We start from the raw sequence: 16,725 nt of genomic DNA on the forward strand, positions 1-16,725 counted from the left end.
GGCATTACCTGTCTTGTCACTCGACGACAACTGTGTGGCCCCATCACTCAATTTAGAAGTCTGTAAATACTGGTATAAAGCTACATAACAGATAAAACAACAGTTAATGAGCTGCCCAGGGCATCCGTGCAAAAGCCCAGCCACAGCGGGAGTCTCCGCAGATGCGGGGAACCCAGCACTGGCTGAGCCGTCTGGGAACGAAAACCGCTCCCGGCGACCAGCGTTAATCCCTCAGTCACTCTGCGCTGATTAAATGAGTACAGATACGGTCACTAGGATGGATTGAATTAATAAAACTCCTTTCAAAGACTGCAGAACACTGTGGGCTAATCACATGGATTATTCCCAAGTTGCCAGCTGACAGATTTCTCAAAAATCATAATGAATAAAGCGTTGAGCGGTGGGGTGGAATACGTCTGGACCGTAGTGCTCCAGGGGCATTGAGCGAATCACAGCAAAGCGTCGCCAGGAACCAGTGTAAAAATGACACACGAGTGCGAGGAGGCAGGAGGATACTGAGAGAGGTACAGGAGCGAGGAGGGAGCACGGCTGGAATCGGTGATCAGGGGTAATATGGTGAGATATGACAGGAAACAGGAGGTCAGAATAAGGGGGAAACCCAGAGAGAGGGGAAAGACCCACTGAAGTGTGGAAATGCCTGACCCTTGACCTTTGAGCAAATCCAAAGTTCATTTTCAAATACTTAAAATGCTCCTTATCATGATTCTAAAAGGGTTAAAATGTACCAGAGAGGGAGAAATGAAATCATGGATGCTGATACTGTATGAGTCACGGTGGTATTTGCAGTGATGGGGAGGGGGGTGGTGGTGATCGAACCGTGCCAGGCTCTGAGCTGGACCCGCTCCCTCCCCCATAGCAGAGCGACACTCACGTCTCATTTGGACTTTTGTCCTGACTCACTGGCACCAAGCACAACCTCGCAACCTGCCCTGTCACATGACCACACGCCTTTCTGGGAGATTTACATCATGATTCCTGGACTTCCGGAAGGCGCCCCCTACCTGATAAGGCCCGCCCCCGGAGCCCACCCACGCACAACACACTGCGGCCCATTCACTGCCCCGCCTGCCACCGGCTCCGCCCACTCCTGGCTCATAGGCCTTAGGGAAGGGACCCTGGGGGTCGTTGCTAGATCACGAACAGCACCATTTGATGTGCTCTCCGCCCCCCCAAGTTAAAAGACGCCAGTGTAACATGGTCACATGGTATCACCAGGGGGCGCTGCTCCAGAAAGAGGGCAGTGGGGGAAGAGTCATATCCCCTGTGCTGCCAGGAGAACGGTAATCCATCTCCGATGATCGCATTGGCTCGTTCGGCCGAGGCTTCGAGTGTTTCTGCACGCTGAGACGGCCATATGTCTAAGGACACCTCGGAAATAACCTCTCACGTTCACAAAGGTCTGGTGACGGCCACGCGCCTCCAAACAGAAAAAGACAACTCTGCATTTTTAGATCAGCTTGAGTACAAGACCCTGGCAGACCAGCAGAACAAAAATGGCCGATGTCGGGGGAGGGTCATACATCAGCCATGACTGACCTTTAATATACACAGTTTATGCAGTGTCAGTTAAAGCATTTCCTGGTTGTGAACTGTGGCTCCATTTCCGCATAGTCTGGCAGGCGTGAGATGCAGTGTGTCGGGAATATGTCCCCCTGGCGTGGAAAGCCTTTCAGACCAGGCCAAACAAAGTCTGTCCTGCCTCATTCGGCCTAAAGAAAGGCTCGATCCACGCATCCACAATGTCACAGAACGGTACATCCACATCCACAACAGTACTTTGCAGCCAGTTTTATCCAAAACGACATACAGATGAGAAGGCAGGGCCAGTTGGGGGTTAGGGCCTTGGTCAGGGGGCTATCAGTGAAATCACTTTGCTGACCCCGAGATTTGAACCGGTGACCTTCTGAACACAGTGTCCTAACCCTCTGAGCCATGCTCCACCAAAAGAATCAGGTGAGCAAATTCTGACACATTGAAATGTAAAAGACAGTGTTGTTACCAGGGAGATAATGTGCAGCATTCATGCATGATCAGAGTTGGTGTTATTCTACAGATTTCTGATTTTCTCAGGGACCGATATCTTCTTCATTAACATCAATGCTGAACAGTGGGCTGTTATCTTCAAGGTGTCTATTAGGTGTTTGTACCAAACAGAAACAGGTCTAGCTTGAAAAGAGCAAGTTGGTGAGATCAACTAGCTTCGAAAGACACATTTTAAATAACAAAATAAATAAACGAACTGGCGGCAAAGCAAGTGAGCTTGTTTCAGGGCGAATGGCCGGACAAATTCTAATTCTAATTCTAACTTTCTATTACCAGAAACTTTGAAAGATGTTTTGCGTTGGGCTACATAACCAATATCTTCATTCAAAAGCCATCCTAAGGTCTGGTGACTAGCAGAACCTTGTGGAGACTTAATACATACATGTGTATTTATGCAAACTGGGTCAGTGGAGTCCAATTACAGCGTAACAAGGTAATCAGAATGAAAATGAATCAGAACCCTCCGCCTAACAAGTTTTTGTCCGGCTGTAAAACGAGCATGTCATATTGTAATGAGCGTGGGGGAGGCTGCACTCACGCACTCATGCAAATGTGATAATTTATGGTCCACCCCCACCCTGCTGTACTTGGTATATCCCATCTACCCACTTGTCATACACTTCCTGTAGCCTGGCATCAGGAACACTAGGGGGGGGGGGTCCCATTACACGTGAAATCCCCAGATACGAGTGCCGAGCTGACGCATGGCGATGGTGACGCACTGCCCCGCTGCCATGACGACGCCTTGGGTGCGAGACGACGTCCTCCAGAAATCCTACGGCAGAGAAGCGAACGTGGGCGGCAACAGAGGGTGAAAACAAAAGAGGAAGAGACAGGGGGGATGACGTCCACCCATCGCGGGCAGTTAGGGCGCCGGGGGGGGGCCTACGGCCACCACCTACACAACAGAGTGCTCACTGAGCTGATCTGGAGTAGCAGCGAGTGGGATGTCCCATCTGACAGCAGGCGGGGATGCAACTGTAACTCATCGCCGATTGCTGTTGGCAACACTGCCATGACTACAGGAAGTTGAGCGTGGGGGACTGGACATCGGTACACCCCGCCACCGCACGGGGGACCGGCTCCCACTCTCCCCCCCGCGTGGATACAAGAGAGGCATCCCATTATAATGATGCAGAATTTGTACACATGAACATAATGACAGGTCACGATCCACAGATCATTGAGCGAACCAGGGCCCAGGCGAGGGCCCTGACCAGCTGGACAGGAACCAGCAAGGAGACCCTGGTGAGCGAGCCAGGAACCAGGTGGGAGGCCCTGGTGAGCGGGACAGGAACCAGGTGGGAGGCCCTGGTGAGCGGGACAGGAACCAGGTGGGAGACCCTGGTGAGCGGGACAGGAACCAGGTGGGAGGCCCTGGTGAGTGGGACAGGAACTAGGCAGGAGAGCCCGGTGAGCGGGACAGGAACCAGGCAGGAGACCCTGGTGAGCTGGACAGGAACCAGGCGGGAGACCCTGGTGAGCGGGACAGAAACCAGGCGGGAGACCCCGGTGAGCGGGACAGGAACCAGGCGGGAGACCCCGGTGAGTGGGACAGGAACCAGGCGGGAGACCCTGGTGAGCAGGCTAGAGACAAAGACCAGGCGGGGGCTTTGATAAGCCAGCCACGTGCACATGTGTGTCAGTCACCCCTCACAATAGAAAAAAGGTGCGACTATCAAAGAAGATGTGGCATCTGGGGGGCACAAGGTTCATTAAAAACGGGTTTGGGACAGATACTCAAGAGGCCCTCGCAGCTGGAATATGGATTTGCTGAGATGTAATGTTTCACACATTTGTAGTTGGAACTTTCTGGAAAGGGAGGGCAAGGTAAAGCAGATAAAGACTGCCTGAGTAGAAGGAGAAAATGAGAACTTGGGTAACCAAAATCAGAGAGTAATGGTTTCAAAGTGAAAACCAAATCCAACATAGTAGGGGAAAACAGCTCAGGACAGAAGGACGTCAATCGACGGAAGCCGAGCGCTCAGGAACACGTTATGGAATTCCAGCAAGAAACCCCATCCATCTATCTTCTAACCACTAACCCTGGCCTATGCAGCAGTGGAGGGACTGGGGTCTATCCCATTTACTATGCAAGTGCAGTCAAGAGCTCTAGGATGCAACGGGATGGGATGGAACGCACCCAGGTGAACGCAGAGGCTTCCGGAAACCACGTGATGGGATCTCGGTGATCTGTGCCATCAGCTCCACTCGCTCAATGGACAGCGGATAAGATGGTGCCACGGACAGCTAGGAATTAGCCTGGGAATTAGCGTGTTTTACCCCCAGGACCAGATGTCTGTCTGTTTACTGAGGGGCCTGCTGGGGAAATTGATAAACTGGCCCCACACTCGGCCAAAGGGTCCCTCACCCAGACACTAATTACTTATCCTTCAAATCCTCTTTTAATGAGGTTTGAAGAGCACGGAGTAGCTTCTCCCAATACCCTTTTACCAAGGTAACAAACACGCGCCACTGGTGTGATTAGAGTCTCCATTTCACTGTGGAAACCACCGAAGTGTGGTATCTATGCTGCATTTATTAGTAACCCACAAACCTCTTCACTGGCAGAAGAACACAAGTCTCAAATCTTCCAATTTCTTGGCTCAAAATCAAACCGAGGTCATTTCCTGTGACACCTCGGCCAATAGGAAACCAGAGGTTAACTAAAACCGGCCCGATCTCCTACATTATCTGTTATCACACAACCACCGTGTTGCCATTGAAAGACAGAGTGGGGAAACTTGAAAATGCACGTTTTATAAACTCAAGCTAACGTTTCCTGAACAGATTCCAGTTTTGTTTCCTCAGTCTGGGAGATAAACGTGTTGCTCAATATCTAACTTCCACCCTCTTGGTGGCAGATGTGAGGAGACACCTATGGCCTGCCATCGTGGCATAAACAAGTTTCCTAAACATGGAACGTTTCTCACAGCCACACAGCAAGGGAAAGTCACACTTTGGCACGGAAGACGCTACAGAGGAGTAGGGTGAGATCAAAACCACGCGGAAACCACCCTTTGAAGTCACGCCACTGGGCCAAAGCGTCAATTACACAGAGCACTGTACATCAACACACTGTACGTAGCTTACTAGACAAATGCAGTGTCAGCCTGAGAAGATAAAGACAGAAAAGACATTGTAAGTTCTGGAACTTATTGTAAAATTCTGGGGATAGTACCTGTATTCAGGAACAGTGTTAATGCTGAGCTTTTATTGGTTGGTTACTTATTGGTATCTGGTGACGGGCGAGAGTCTGCAGGGTCTGCTGAAGACCCTGTCTGTTTCTTGGATCGATCTCTATTTGCCCCCTTCCATGTGCTTGCTGCTTGACAGCCACACAATAAACCAATCAGGAAGTAGGAGGGGGGAGGTGCTTCAACCAGACAGAAGAGGCTCTCATTCTGCGGCGGAGAACTGAGAGGCCTTTGATGGGCCCCCGGGACCGGCAGCCTGCTAGAGAAGGGGCCATTCATGTCTCCCAAGGGCCACTTCTCCAGTGAGGATGGGGTGGTGGGGGGGGGGGACATCCCTGAACCACTTTATCCCAGCCAGACGTTTCCATGGACACGGCTTCCCAGCCAAGGCAGAGCAGCAAACCGGGGAAGGGGCTGGGTTGGGCTGCCGCAGACCACGGAGGGAGCCGGGGGAGTGGGCCGGACAGGACGGGGGGTTCTTAAGGCACACCGATTTGAGAGGGCCAGGACAGACAGCTGCAGAGACAGGCTGTGTGCATGGTGGGGGGGGGCAGAGTGGAGGAACAGCTGCAGGATGTGTGCCGGAGAAAGCCAAGTGCACAATGGAGGGAAACGCACTAAGATGCCCCTGGCGGGCGGGTCGAGGAGCCCGGAGACCCGCTCGCCGAAAGTCCCAATCTACCTAACTAGTCCTGAGACCACGCCCCCACTTCCTGTACAAACAAACATGGGGACCAGGGCTAACTGGAGTATTTCCTAGGGTACACAGCTTCACCACAGCTCCATGCGGATAAATAAACTGCGTGTTTCTGGAGAGAGGTGGGGGAAGAAAACAAAAAAAAAAAAAATGCCCTGCAAATGTAGCCTCGTCAGCAGCTCCGAGCGGCAAGCGTGACACTTGCACAGACTGAAGCAGCGATTCACTTCCCCTCTCTGTCCCTATTTGGACAGGGGAGCCTGGACCTTTCCTGCAGGCTGACCAGGTCTTTGCTGCAAGGAGAATCTGTGTGTGCCAACCTCATTGGCTCATATGTGTCACATGGAATGTATGGGCCAATCAAAAAGAAGAGTTATGTCCCTTACGACAAAAGAACTGCATGTACTCCTTACATGCATTTATGCAGTATCTCTCTAAGTATTGACTCAACATCTAACAGATCACACATTACTCTCTGGTAAACTGCCATGTGGGGGCTGGCAGTGATTGAACAGCTGATTTTAATTCTTTTCCATTTGCTTAAAAATGCAGCATGTATAATGTATGATTCCTACTATCATTGAATATATTCACCTGCTACAATAATTTCTATGACATACATCCCCGTGTTTCTTCTTCAGCTACTACAGTCAGGCCGTTGCAAGTTTTTGCAGTGTCTTTGTGTTTTTCAAAGTGGCCCTGAACACTGACACTCAAGCAAAGACCTGAATACTTTCTCCCATGCCTGACTTGCCATGTTCAGTTGCCGAGTTCCTACACATAGCATCCTGACTGCCATTGTTCAATTGAGCATGGCTTCAGAGATGAATTGATTAACAAATTCCTCCTCTGTTTGGATAGGGGACTGAGAGAAAGAGAAGATGTAACTCAGTGTTCGGTCATTCTGTCTGCTTTTAGAAGACAGTCGCAGAAATGTGAAATGTGATACAGAACTTCGCTCCTGGTTGCAATGAGATCTTTATCTACCAGTTGTCTAACTTTATATGTCACAAGCCAATTACAGTAGATCTTTGTCTTCTTCAGATATCAGAAGTACAGATTAATATAAATTTAGCTTAATTTTTTCTTCCCCCCTACTACAATGGTGAGCAGGAGTTTTGCATTTAAACACTGTGCAATAGAAAATCAAATGCAACATGCATATTGATTATGCCAGTGAGCAACTGTACAGCAACGACACGCAAAAAGACAAAAAGAACGTAACAGTGTCCCAGCCTGCTCACCCTTCACTAGGGAAGACGTTAGGAGAGACCTACAGCCCATCCTTCTTTCTGATTGGCTTATGACTTACTTGAAGATTGGGTGTAACTATAGCATAATGAGGCCACAGAACCTTCCTCTTGGGGCTAACGTGCAACCCCTCCGCCCCAGGGAACTGGGAAATTCACAGATGTCCAGAACTGAGCCGGAAGTACAATGACATCATCTTGCATTTCGGGGTACCAGCTGGAGTATGATTAGGAGGCTGGTCTCCAAAACTCCCCCACATGTACCTGCCCCCCACCCCCACCCATCCCCCCTCCAGGGAGGTCCTCATGCTAGAAAAGAACCAAACCTGCTTTTATTTCCTCTTCAATGTTAACTTGATTAATGGGTATTCCTGCATGCGTTATTGTATCAGAAGCATTTCAGTCCATATAAGACCTACCACCTTCAGTTCCACAGTATCCTCTTCTATTGATAAGTTCTGCATGTGCCAAAATTCAACATAAGTGACACTTATGACACATTTCTCATACATTTTCAACCAGTCATCTAGTTAAAAAAAAACGTCCCTAATTGGACTTTACATGATGTCACAGTCGGTAAAAACTTTCTGGATGCAAATTCGGTGTTTACCAAGTAATGAAGGGCCGTGTTCTCTGAAGGTAGAGCATTTATTTTGAATAAAAAGAGGATCTGGTTAACCACAGAACACCTTACTTTCTCCATCTGAAACACCGCTCTCCCTTTTAATGCGATACCTCACTATCAGATAAAAGCTTGTGACTAGAATACAGAATTACAGTATGTGTGCCTCCGGCGAGAGTCATCTTTACGGATTTTCCTGACTTTTTTCCTGAGGTGAGGTACTATTTCATTATTTATCACTTTCCCAAAAATAACGTCATAGTAATGTACTCTTTTTGAGGGTGCTGCTTAACCGTAATTCTAATTACTGAGTATCTTACTACTATTGCTGCGTAGTTGCACGAGTGGTCAACTATGTGCAAAATAAATATTTTAATAAATGTCCTTGGACAACGTTAGTGTGTTCCTTCAGCTCTATTATTCGGTAATGTGAGACATTAATATCATTAATCGCAAATAACTTTGGCTTAACAGTTTTAGACAATCTAGTTATGTACTTGTGGGCATTTTCTTGCCTCTCATTACACGAATTACATGACAAACAATGTAACAACAAGGCAAGCAGATAAGCTAATTATTAATGAATATGTCAAAGTAAAAAAACAATATTTAAATTCCCGAAATTTGAAAACAAACTGGTTCGATACAGCCATGGAAAAAGATAGAAAACATAATTGGTTTGAAATTGTACTATACATTTCTATAACAAATCCCTTTCAAGACCATTAAGACATCGTGTTTCTTGTTGTATGGGTTTGAGTGGCTGCAAACAGTGAAACAAACAAACAAAAAAAGAAAATACTGCAAAGGATATGTGACAGGTCTAATTTCCAAGGGTGGTGGATTCAAGGCTGACAGCCAGGATCACCGGATCAAGCGGCACAGACACGTATTTAGGCACAGCACTCACCGGACAGTTCGTCTGGTTCCAGCCCAGTTTCGGTGTCTAGCCCGCAGATAACGAAGTAATCTGCGAATCTGCAAGAGCTGGAGCTGAAGCCGGTGGTCATTTTGAGAGTGGTCCAGTGCTCCCCCTTGTCCTCGCCCTTTCAAATGGGTACATATCAGGGGATCGGGAAATAATTTCGGGCTTTCATCACGAGTGCGGTTCCGAGCCCCAAAAGCAAGTCAGAGAGCGACAAGAAAAAGACAGCGAACTGCATTGCTGGTCTCTCCCACACAGCTGTTTTCATCTGCCAGAATTCCTCCTATAATCAAAGCAGCCTCCCGTGTTTCACGGGCTGCATTGCGCCTGCGCGACGAGCTGAGTCGGGGGATTACGTCATGCGTTTAACTCTTCGGCCACAGCGATGCGCTCCGTGACTTACGGGTGGTGCCGAATGAAGACCCCCTGTTAAATCGATGCCCTTCCGTACTAATGAGCACGAACTATGTAGCCATCCATCTTCTTGGAAAATGGAACCTATCCCACAAGCCTGGGGTACACCATGAACGGGATGCCAAAACAGAACAAATACGAATAATAAATACGAAAAGTTGGCTATCGTAAACAGCAGCAGGGAATATTATTATTGTAATCATCATCATCATCATCATCAGGCGTTTTGGTCAACCCCTACATAATAGTTCAAATTTAAAAATCTAGTAAAAAAAACAGAGGTTCATGATATATAAAGATCGATACACACACACACAATTCAATGCAAAAAGATACAAGTAATTGGAGTTAATTACAAAAGTTTAAGGAATTCACAAGAACAGCCGTGTGTTGATTACTATTACGAAACCGACATGCTTCAGTTGCGCCTGGTGCTGTTACATAATTTAACCCAAAAATACAACACTGAACGTTTGAGACTGTGATAGGCATAACTTTAATTCGCTTGCCACCTAGCGTCTCAAATATGAAGTGCAGCAACTGGTCGGAAAAATACAGGCCTACTGAGAATTTTGTTAGGGATGCCAGTCTAGCCTAGTACAGCACAAACAAGAGCGTTAACATTTTTCATTTAATTTGTTTAATAAAAAATTAAGGTGTCTTACGGATAGGCAACATTCTTACCATACTGCAATAATTTTTTAATGCAATACTGTGATAATACATTGAAATGGAATGTCACATTTTTTTCTTGCACATGGTGATCTGACAAGGGAAAATGGAAGACATTATCACTTTCTAAATGATAAAAAGGAGAAGCATAGAAAAGAAAAATGCAACAATGCTAATGAAATACTACAGCCACTGTTTAGGGCTTAATTGACTTAAATAAAATGGAGACTTTTGAATGCGCAACCATTACTGGTAAAGAAAAACACATTTTTAAATGATATTATAAAGGGGTGTTACACATAATATAATCCTAAAGTTTCTGCACTGAAGAACAAAACACAAGTGAAGTTACTGTGTTACAAAGGAATCAGAATATAAATCAAAAGGAAAAACATTTCAGCTACGAATTAACAAGATCGAGATAATACTTATTGTTCATGAAAAAATACAAATGTTTTATTCTTTAAATTTGAAAACTAAAAGTAAATGGTAATAGCAGGTTTTGGTGTGGACAAAGAAAGACTGTCCTTCATTGACTATGAGGACGAGGAGAGTCCCGTTTGCGGAGCAGCAGCCGGAGCTCTAAAAGGCTGATGGGTGAAAATCCAACAGCATCTTGAGAAACGCTTGAGTCGACAGACGGGGAAAGGAGAGAAAGGGCGAAAGTACCAGTGGCAAAAGACATGGAGATTCAGCCGCTTCAAAGGAGAGCTTCCAAACTGCTTATGGTTGCAGGGTTTGGGCTGGGTGAAGCAGTGAGGTGAAGACAGCCTACTCCAGCTTCTGCTGAAGCTTCTTCTGGAAGCAGACGGGCAGGATGGAAAGCACAGCTAGTACCCCGAGCACAGCTAGAGAGTTCCAGGACACGGCCTCCCCGGCTGTGGTCAGCTTGTATAGGGTGGTGCCGGCATTGATCGCCACAAAGGATGGAGGGGCTACTCCTAAAAGATGGATGAGGAACAGGTCTTCACCACAAACTTTGGATACAGGCAAGTTTACATAAAGTGGAAGTCATGACAGATCGCCTTCCTTCACCAAGGTCAACTGCATAACTGCAGCAGCAGGTCAGGCCATTTGGACTGTGATGCTGAAGTATCACCCACTGCATGACTGCACTAAGGTTCTCATCCCTGTAAATCAGTGCATGCTCCTTACCCTCCCTCCTATTTAAATTCAGCTCCCTTTGATGGAAGAGCAAACCCATGAACTGGGCACTAAATTAAAAAAAGCAAAATTACAGAAGCTGACACCCACTTTGGGCCGAACCTAGAAACAGCCCTGGATAACCTAGAAATGCTTTCAAACAGCAATCATATGCTATCAAGTACTTACCAAAGAAGGTCCCTATGAAGAAGATACCTAGGGGAACATTGATGACTGGAGAAGTGATGTTAATAAACCAGTTGGGAAGAAAGGGTGTGATTCGGAGGAAGATTATGTAATTAATCAGATGTTCTCTGTGCTTGTCCACCTGCAAATAAATGAAGATCGCAATTAGTACAGTTTGGAAGGACATAATCTTCAAAAGATTTGACTGAATATCAAAGGAGGTGAGCACTGGAAATAGTGGCCTGTAAACTGGAATATCAAGGCTAAAACTACACTTCAGTACCATTCAGGCTACTATTCCAGTCAACTAAAGCCCCCAGGGCAGAATAATTTTAATTATTTGGAGGGCAGTATATGGTGTGTTACCAAACATGTCCTGCTCTTCAAGACAATTCACCACAGGTTCATTCCCCACTGGTGAGCAAAATCTCTCAAACATCTGCTTAGTTGACTCGTTCATTCATGTCATATCCGTAGAAGGGGCAATAGCCATTTAAGTCGCATAAAAATGCTTAGGATTGATTATTATGTAGCTTTCTCACCACCCTGAGACAAAACAGCAAAGCCTTACCTGCTGAGACCATTTCTGAGCTTTCTCAGTCAGGTACTTATGCACGACCGGCCTTCCCACCAAGTACGACAGCATGTAGCAAAAGGAAGCTCCCAGCCCAGAACACTGCAGGGGGAGAGGGAGCCATCACGGGACAAACACTAGCTGAGCGAGTCCGTCACACTGCTTTACCAATTACACGCTCAAAACAGTCTACTATACGCATCCATCACAAGAGCGGTCAAGTCCAACCAATCAGCCAACCAGCGCAATATGAAGCCATTCCTATGCCAACATGTGGCAACGTGAGGCAGGTATCCACTCCGAGTTTAAATCACATGAAGACAAGCAGTGGCATGTTTTTATGAACCGATACAAGAATGAATGAACAGTCGTCTTACCAGGCAGACCAGAAAGAGGGCCAGGGGGAAGGGGTAGAGGTAGCCGGAGAGGATGCTGAGGAAGATGGACCCGGGGATGGCAAAGGTTTGAAGGCTAGGGTACCATAGCTAAGGTCCGTGATGCAATGTGACGTCAATACAAACAGGAACAGATACACAGTGAGAGTAATAGAAATAAACCCAAGAAGAACTCAACTGAAACCACACCTTTGGGGGTTTAGAAGCGCTTGAAGATAAAGGGGCTTAAACTACCACATTCTGAACAATAGAGGAGATAAGTCTACACGTTATCATCAATGCCTTTAGCTTTAAATACTACTGACAAATGATACCTTCAAGACCAGACCAACTATGACAACATGCTCCCATGTTATGTGCACTCAGGTGCAGCAAGCAGAATTCCACACCAGGGCTCCCATTATTCCACCAACATTCCCAGATACCCAATGCAGGTTTGTAGCCACCGGTAAAGCAAACTGCTCTACCTCGGTCCCGTCTTTCCTAACGACATCGCCAATACATCCGGGATGCATGGGGCCCGGGATGCATGGGGCCCTAACTCCCACAGGGCTGCACTTGCCAGGAATGTGGCTGGCAGGCTGTAGGCCGCCTTCTACGAGACCAACAGAGGTGCAACTGCAAGAGAATCAATGGACAATACGGAATGACAGATATTGTTAATAAGTAACTTATTATTATATAATTATAATGATCTGTGATGGACTGCCCCCCATCCTGGGTTGTTCCCCGCCCGTGCTCGTAGCTTCTGGGATAGGTTCCGGACCCAGAAGGATAAGCGGTTTGGAAAATGGATGGTCATTATTATTATAACAATTACACAATTATTATTATCAACACTTTATCAATCCCCATTGGGAAATTCTCTTTACGCCTCCCTCAACTTGCTATCTGTCAGTGAGAGCAAGCCGGCTGTGAAGGGCAGCCACCCATAGCAGCGCCCAGGGAGCTGGGGGGGGGGTTAAGGGCCCATAGATATGCAGAGGCTGGGTTTGACCTGGTTACCTCAGGTACAGAGGCTTAGCCCACTGAGCCACACCCCCATCATAATCTTACATGCCTTTAATAACCACAGCCAAGAGCATAAACCCTTAAGCCTAACTGATCCAGGGAAGCTGGCTGACCCTCCTCTCTGAGCCTCATTGTATGTCACACAATAGCGATGTGTCATCTGCGGAGTTTCACTGAAACTTCCGCTACAGTGATGATGACTATAACTATTCAGATCACCAGGAAATCTACCTGGTACAGACCCTGCCAACAGCCCGACATCACACAATGCATCAAGTCTAAATGGAGGCTTCCAATAGCCGAATGTGACCCGAATTTGCATGACTGTGTATAGAACCATCACACACACACACACACACACACACACACACACACACACACACACACACACACACACACACACACACACACACACACACACACACATTTCTGTTAAGCTTTCCCTTCCGCAGAATATGAAAAACAACCTAGTATTAAAGTGGAACCAGTGCCATAACTGACAGGTGTTAAAATGACAAAATGCAAGTTTTGTTTGACAAAGAAAAACAGGAAAAAAAAAAAAAGCAGCGAGAACTGCACAAGATGTGTGCCAGCTGTACCAGCTTTGCCCTGATGAGCAATGCCAACGATAAAAGTACCTACTCACCCTAAAAATACACATCTGAATGGCAGAAGCCCTGCGCTTACAGTGGAAACAGCCCAGGTGGTGCCCTGCTACGGCTGGAACACCATATCGCCGATCAGCACTTCCTGCCATGGATGCTCACACCCACAAACAGGTCGCTCACAGGAACCCAGTTACCTGCCAATGCCCCCGTTTCAATCACTACCCAAAGGATACAAGATGTATGTGGCGAAATAAGCGATGAGCACTTGGGTGTAATAAGTGTCCTTGTATTTGGACAGCACTGTGCCCAAGGCCTTGGCATCGTCCATGTCTTTGGGGATCTTCATCTTTTCTCGCTCGTCTCTGTGCGAGTAACAGGTTAAAAACAGATAGGCCTGCTTTAGTACTATTACTGTGTCACTACAACACATAACAACAAAACAACCCCATAAAGTGGTCATCAGACCATGGTACCCAAGTGTGCTGTAAAGGTCTCATTTAAAATTTAGGGGACAATTTAGTACAATTATAATTACATTTAAATTATTTGAGATATATATTCTGTAGACAGCTTTTCAACAGTGAAGGAAAAGTGGCAAAAAATGTCCAAAATCTCAAGACTAACTGTGACTTAAACAAAAGGTTACAGCATATGGTTCATTTAAACTGGTGGTGGGCAATCTTATCTGCAAAGGGCCGGTGTGTATGCAGGTTTTTGGGATAACTTGTAGGTCAGCTGTTCAAACCCAGGTGTGAGGACTCTTCAGCCGATCAGTCCTCTAATTAGTGATCTAATTAGGGAATTTCAGTGAAAACCTGCATACACACCGGCTGATAAGATTGCCCACCACTGATTTAAACAGTTTATGGAGAACAACAATCACAAACTGAACAAAATCAGATCACTACCATACGGTATGCAACTGATGCAAACAGATGTGCATCTGACGACATTAGTATTAAAATGCCAGGAGGAGACTTACTCACTGAGCTCTGGGAAATTCTGGTACACTAGATACATGACGGAGGCAGCGCAGGTGAAGATGAAGAGCAGAATAAGGAGGGACATGCGAGCAGAGCCTCCTTTAGAGGATACTGGCCCTTTGGAAAACACATGCGTCTGGGTCATAATCCGTTTGATAAATTATCATTTGCAGATACGCACATAGACACAAATGAGCGTACATTTTTAAACAATATGACACATTAGGTGAGAGGACAGTGTGTGTAGCTAGAGACGTGGACTTGGGACCACGTTGCTCAACGTTTATTACTCAAAAAAGGATCCGGTAGTTATAAAAGTAGAAAATGCAAAACCAGTTCGTCGCGGTACGAAATGCAACTACATACTCATGATACTGTAGGGTAGCAGAAATGCAGTATCTTTTAATCGATTGTTTCTCTGGCTTTCGTATAGTGTTTGTCAGACTGTAATATAATTATTAAACTTACATTTTAATAGGACGTTTTAGGTGAAGTCTCATTTTTGATCCAAATATAAAGAAAAAACGAATATTTACCCGAATGTAGACATTGACGAATCATCCACTAATTCAACTACACAAAACGGATCGTGAAGGAAAATAAGCAAAACGGTTAAAACGACGCAATTTTTTAGCAAGAACTGAATGCAACGCGAAGCCGCATCCTTGGGCTGAAGTCAAGGTTGCGTGCATCAGTGCCAAATACAGAAAGCAACTACTTCGCAATATCCTGTGGTTTACATGCATGACTACCCAGCTAAGACTAACTAGTTAAAATAATTAAAACAACGTGTATATTACTGATTATAGGAGCTATACGAAATCAATTAAAAGCTTAATAAAGGCTCAGTTTGATTTGGAGCACGATGCATTAATCAGGCACATACCGAAAATTTGAAATAAGCAGTCAAATTAAATATTTATCCTGTTAACTTCTAAGACAGCTGTATCTGTGCAAACCTTTCATAGAATCGCCCCCTGGCTTCGTTTCCTTCTCCGAGAGCTTTTCTGTCGTATCGACGTCCGCCTCTTGCTTTCCTCTCCGCTTCTTAGCCATTTTTGCGTGTTTTTGCCGCCGAGGTCTCCTCTCAGGCGGACGGCCACCCGTCACGAAGCAGCAGATCGCAGCGAGGTTTAAGGGCGTCCTTTTCTGCACCGGCTCCGTGACCCTTCACCCCAGACGTGTACCAAGCGGACAGCGAACGATCGGCGGCAGTCTGTCACTGGTAGGCGGTGCTGGCGGCCCGGCGGCCACCTGAGGCGCCGCCCCCTTCCTACCACAGGCCTGGAGCCGCATGGCCCTAAACGAGCATAAATAATTATAGTTATATTTGAACAAAAAGTCGCTTTTAACAACGTAAAAATATACGCTCCGAGACCGATTTTTAGCAGTCACATTAATATATATATATAGTATACTGCTTAAATATTTTGACGTAAAGCTGGATCGATCACTTATGAATATAATTTTAAAAGTGCTACATTTGTGTACAAACTATTTGTAAGTATTTTTGTTAGCGGGTGTAATTTCAGGCTAACTGTTCTATGTTATTAAGAGTCATTCATTTATTACACTTAATCATTTTTGAGGAAAAATCACACACGACAGTTAAATTGACAAACTGTGTAAATCCGTGTTAATATTACACAGATCCGTAATGCCAGAATATAAATTTAATATAGCAATAATAATATAAATATCATTACTAAAACACGCAAATGATCGGAATATTTACTAATTTAAAATTCTGGTGTAGAATTATTAGAAGTAGAATTTGACATACTTTGTTTCTATGACTCTTCGGCTTACTTTTATAATGGTTTCATGTGTAATACAGGTTCATATACAATGAAAGTATTTTACTGTTGCCTAAATTTGCAAGTGCGCATGGGGATGACGCATTGCTGTTATTCCCGTCTGTATGCGCTTATTGTTTAGGACTACATCTCCCGGAGCCCCGGGCAGCGGTGGCGGAAGTGTCGCG

General features: G+C 45.9%; 2 protein-coding genes across 5 annotated transcripts in view; both read right to left on the reverse strand.

Moving 5' to 3' along the window:
• Window positions 1-9,224, reverse strand: part of LOC111850530 (DENN domain-containing protein 5A-like) — a 35,563-nt gene extending 26,339 nt beyond the window's left edge. Inside the window, exons 1-2 of one of the 3 annotated variants that reach the window (XM_023824498.2) lie at window positions 8,741-9,223; window positions 9-80 (exon numbers count right to left, since the gene is read on the reverse strand). In XM_023824498.2, coding sequence (XP_023680266.2) covers window positions 9-80; window positions 8,741-8,840 — 172 coding nt within the window. In that variant the 5' untranslated portion in view covers window positions 8,841-9,223. Of the gene's footprint in view, window positions 1-8; window positions 81-8,740 lie in introns of all 3 variants that reach the window. The other 2 variants (XM_023824497.2, XM_023824500.2) reach the window with 2 other exon arrangements.
• Window positions 9,225-9,782: 558 nt separating this feature from the next.
• On the reverse strand, window positions 9,783-16,606 carry LOC111850544 (transmembrane protein 41B-like). 2 transcript variants are annotated; one of them, XM_072698511.1, is made up of 9 exons: window positions 16,525-16,606; window positions 15,701-16,041; window positions 15,278-15,314; window positions 14,741-14,858; window positions 13,992-14,120; window positions 12,122-12,215; window positions 11,742-11,846; window positions 11,174-11,312; window positions 9,783-10,782 (listed from the first exon to the last, which is right to left on the reverse strand). In XM_072698511.1, the coding sequence occupies exons 3-9, from the start codon at window positions 15,300-15,302 to the stop codon at window positions 10,613-10,615; spliced, it is 780 nt and encodes a 259-aa protein (XP_072554612.1). In that variant the 5' UTR covers window positions 15,303-15,314; window positions 15,701-16,041; window positions 16,525-16,606; the 3' UTR covers window positions 9,783-10,612. The 2 variants fall into 2 exon arrangements, with proteins under 2 accessions (XP_072554612.1, XP_023680306.1); XM_023824538.2 differs by lacking the exon at window positions 15,278-15,314 and having other exon boundaries at window positions 16,525-16,603.
• Window positions 16,607-16,725: the final 119 nt, after the last annotated feature.

This window comes from Paramormyrops kingsleyae, chromosome 13, assembly GCF_048594095.1.
Source record: "Paramormyrops kingsleyae isolate MSU_618 chromosome 13, PKINGS_0.4, whole genome shotgun sequence".
Lineage (NCBI taxonomy): Eukaryota > Metazoa > Chordata > Actinopteri > Osteoglossiformes > Mormyridae > Paramormyrops > Paramormyrops kingsleyae.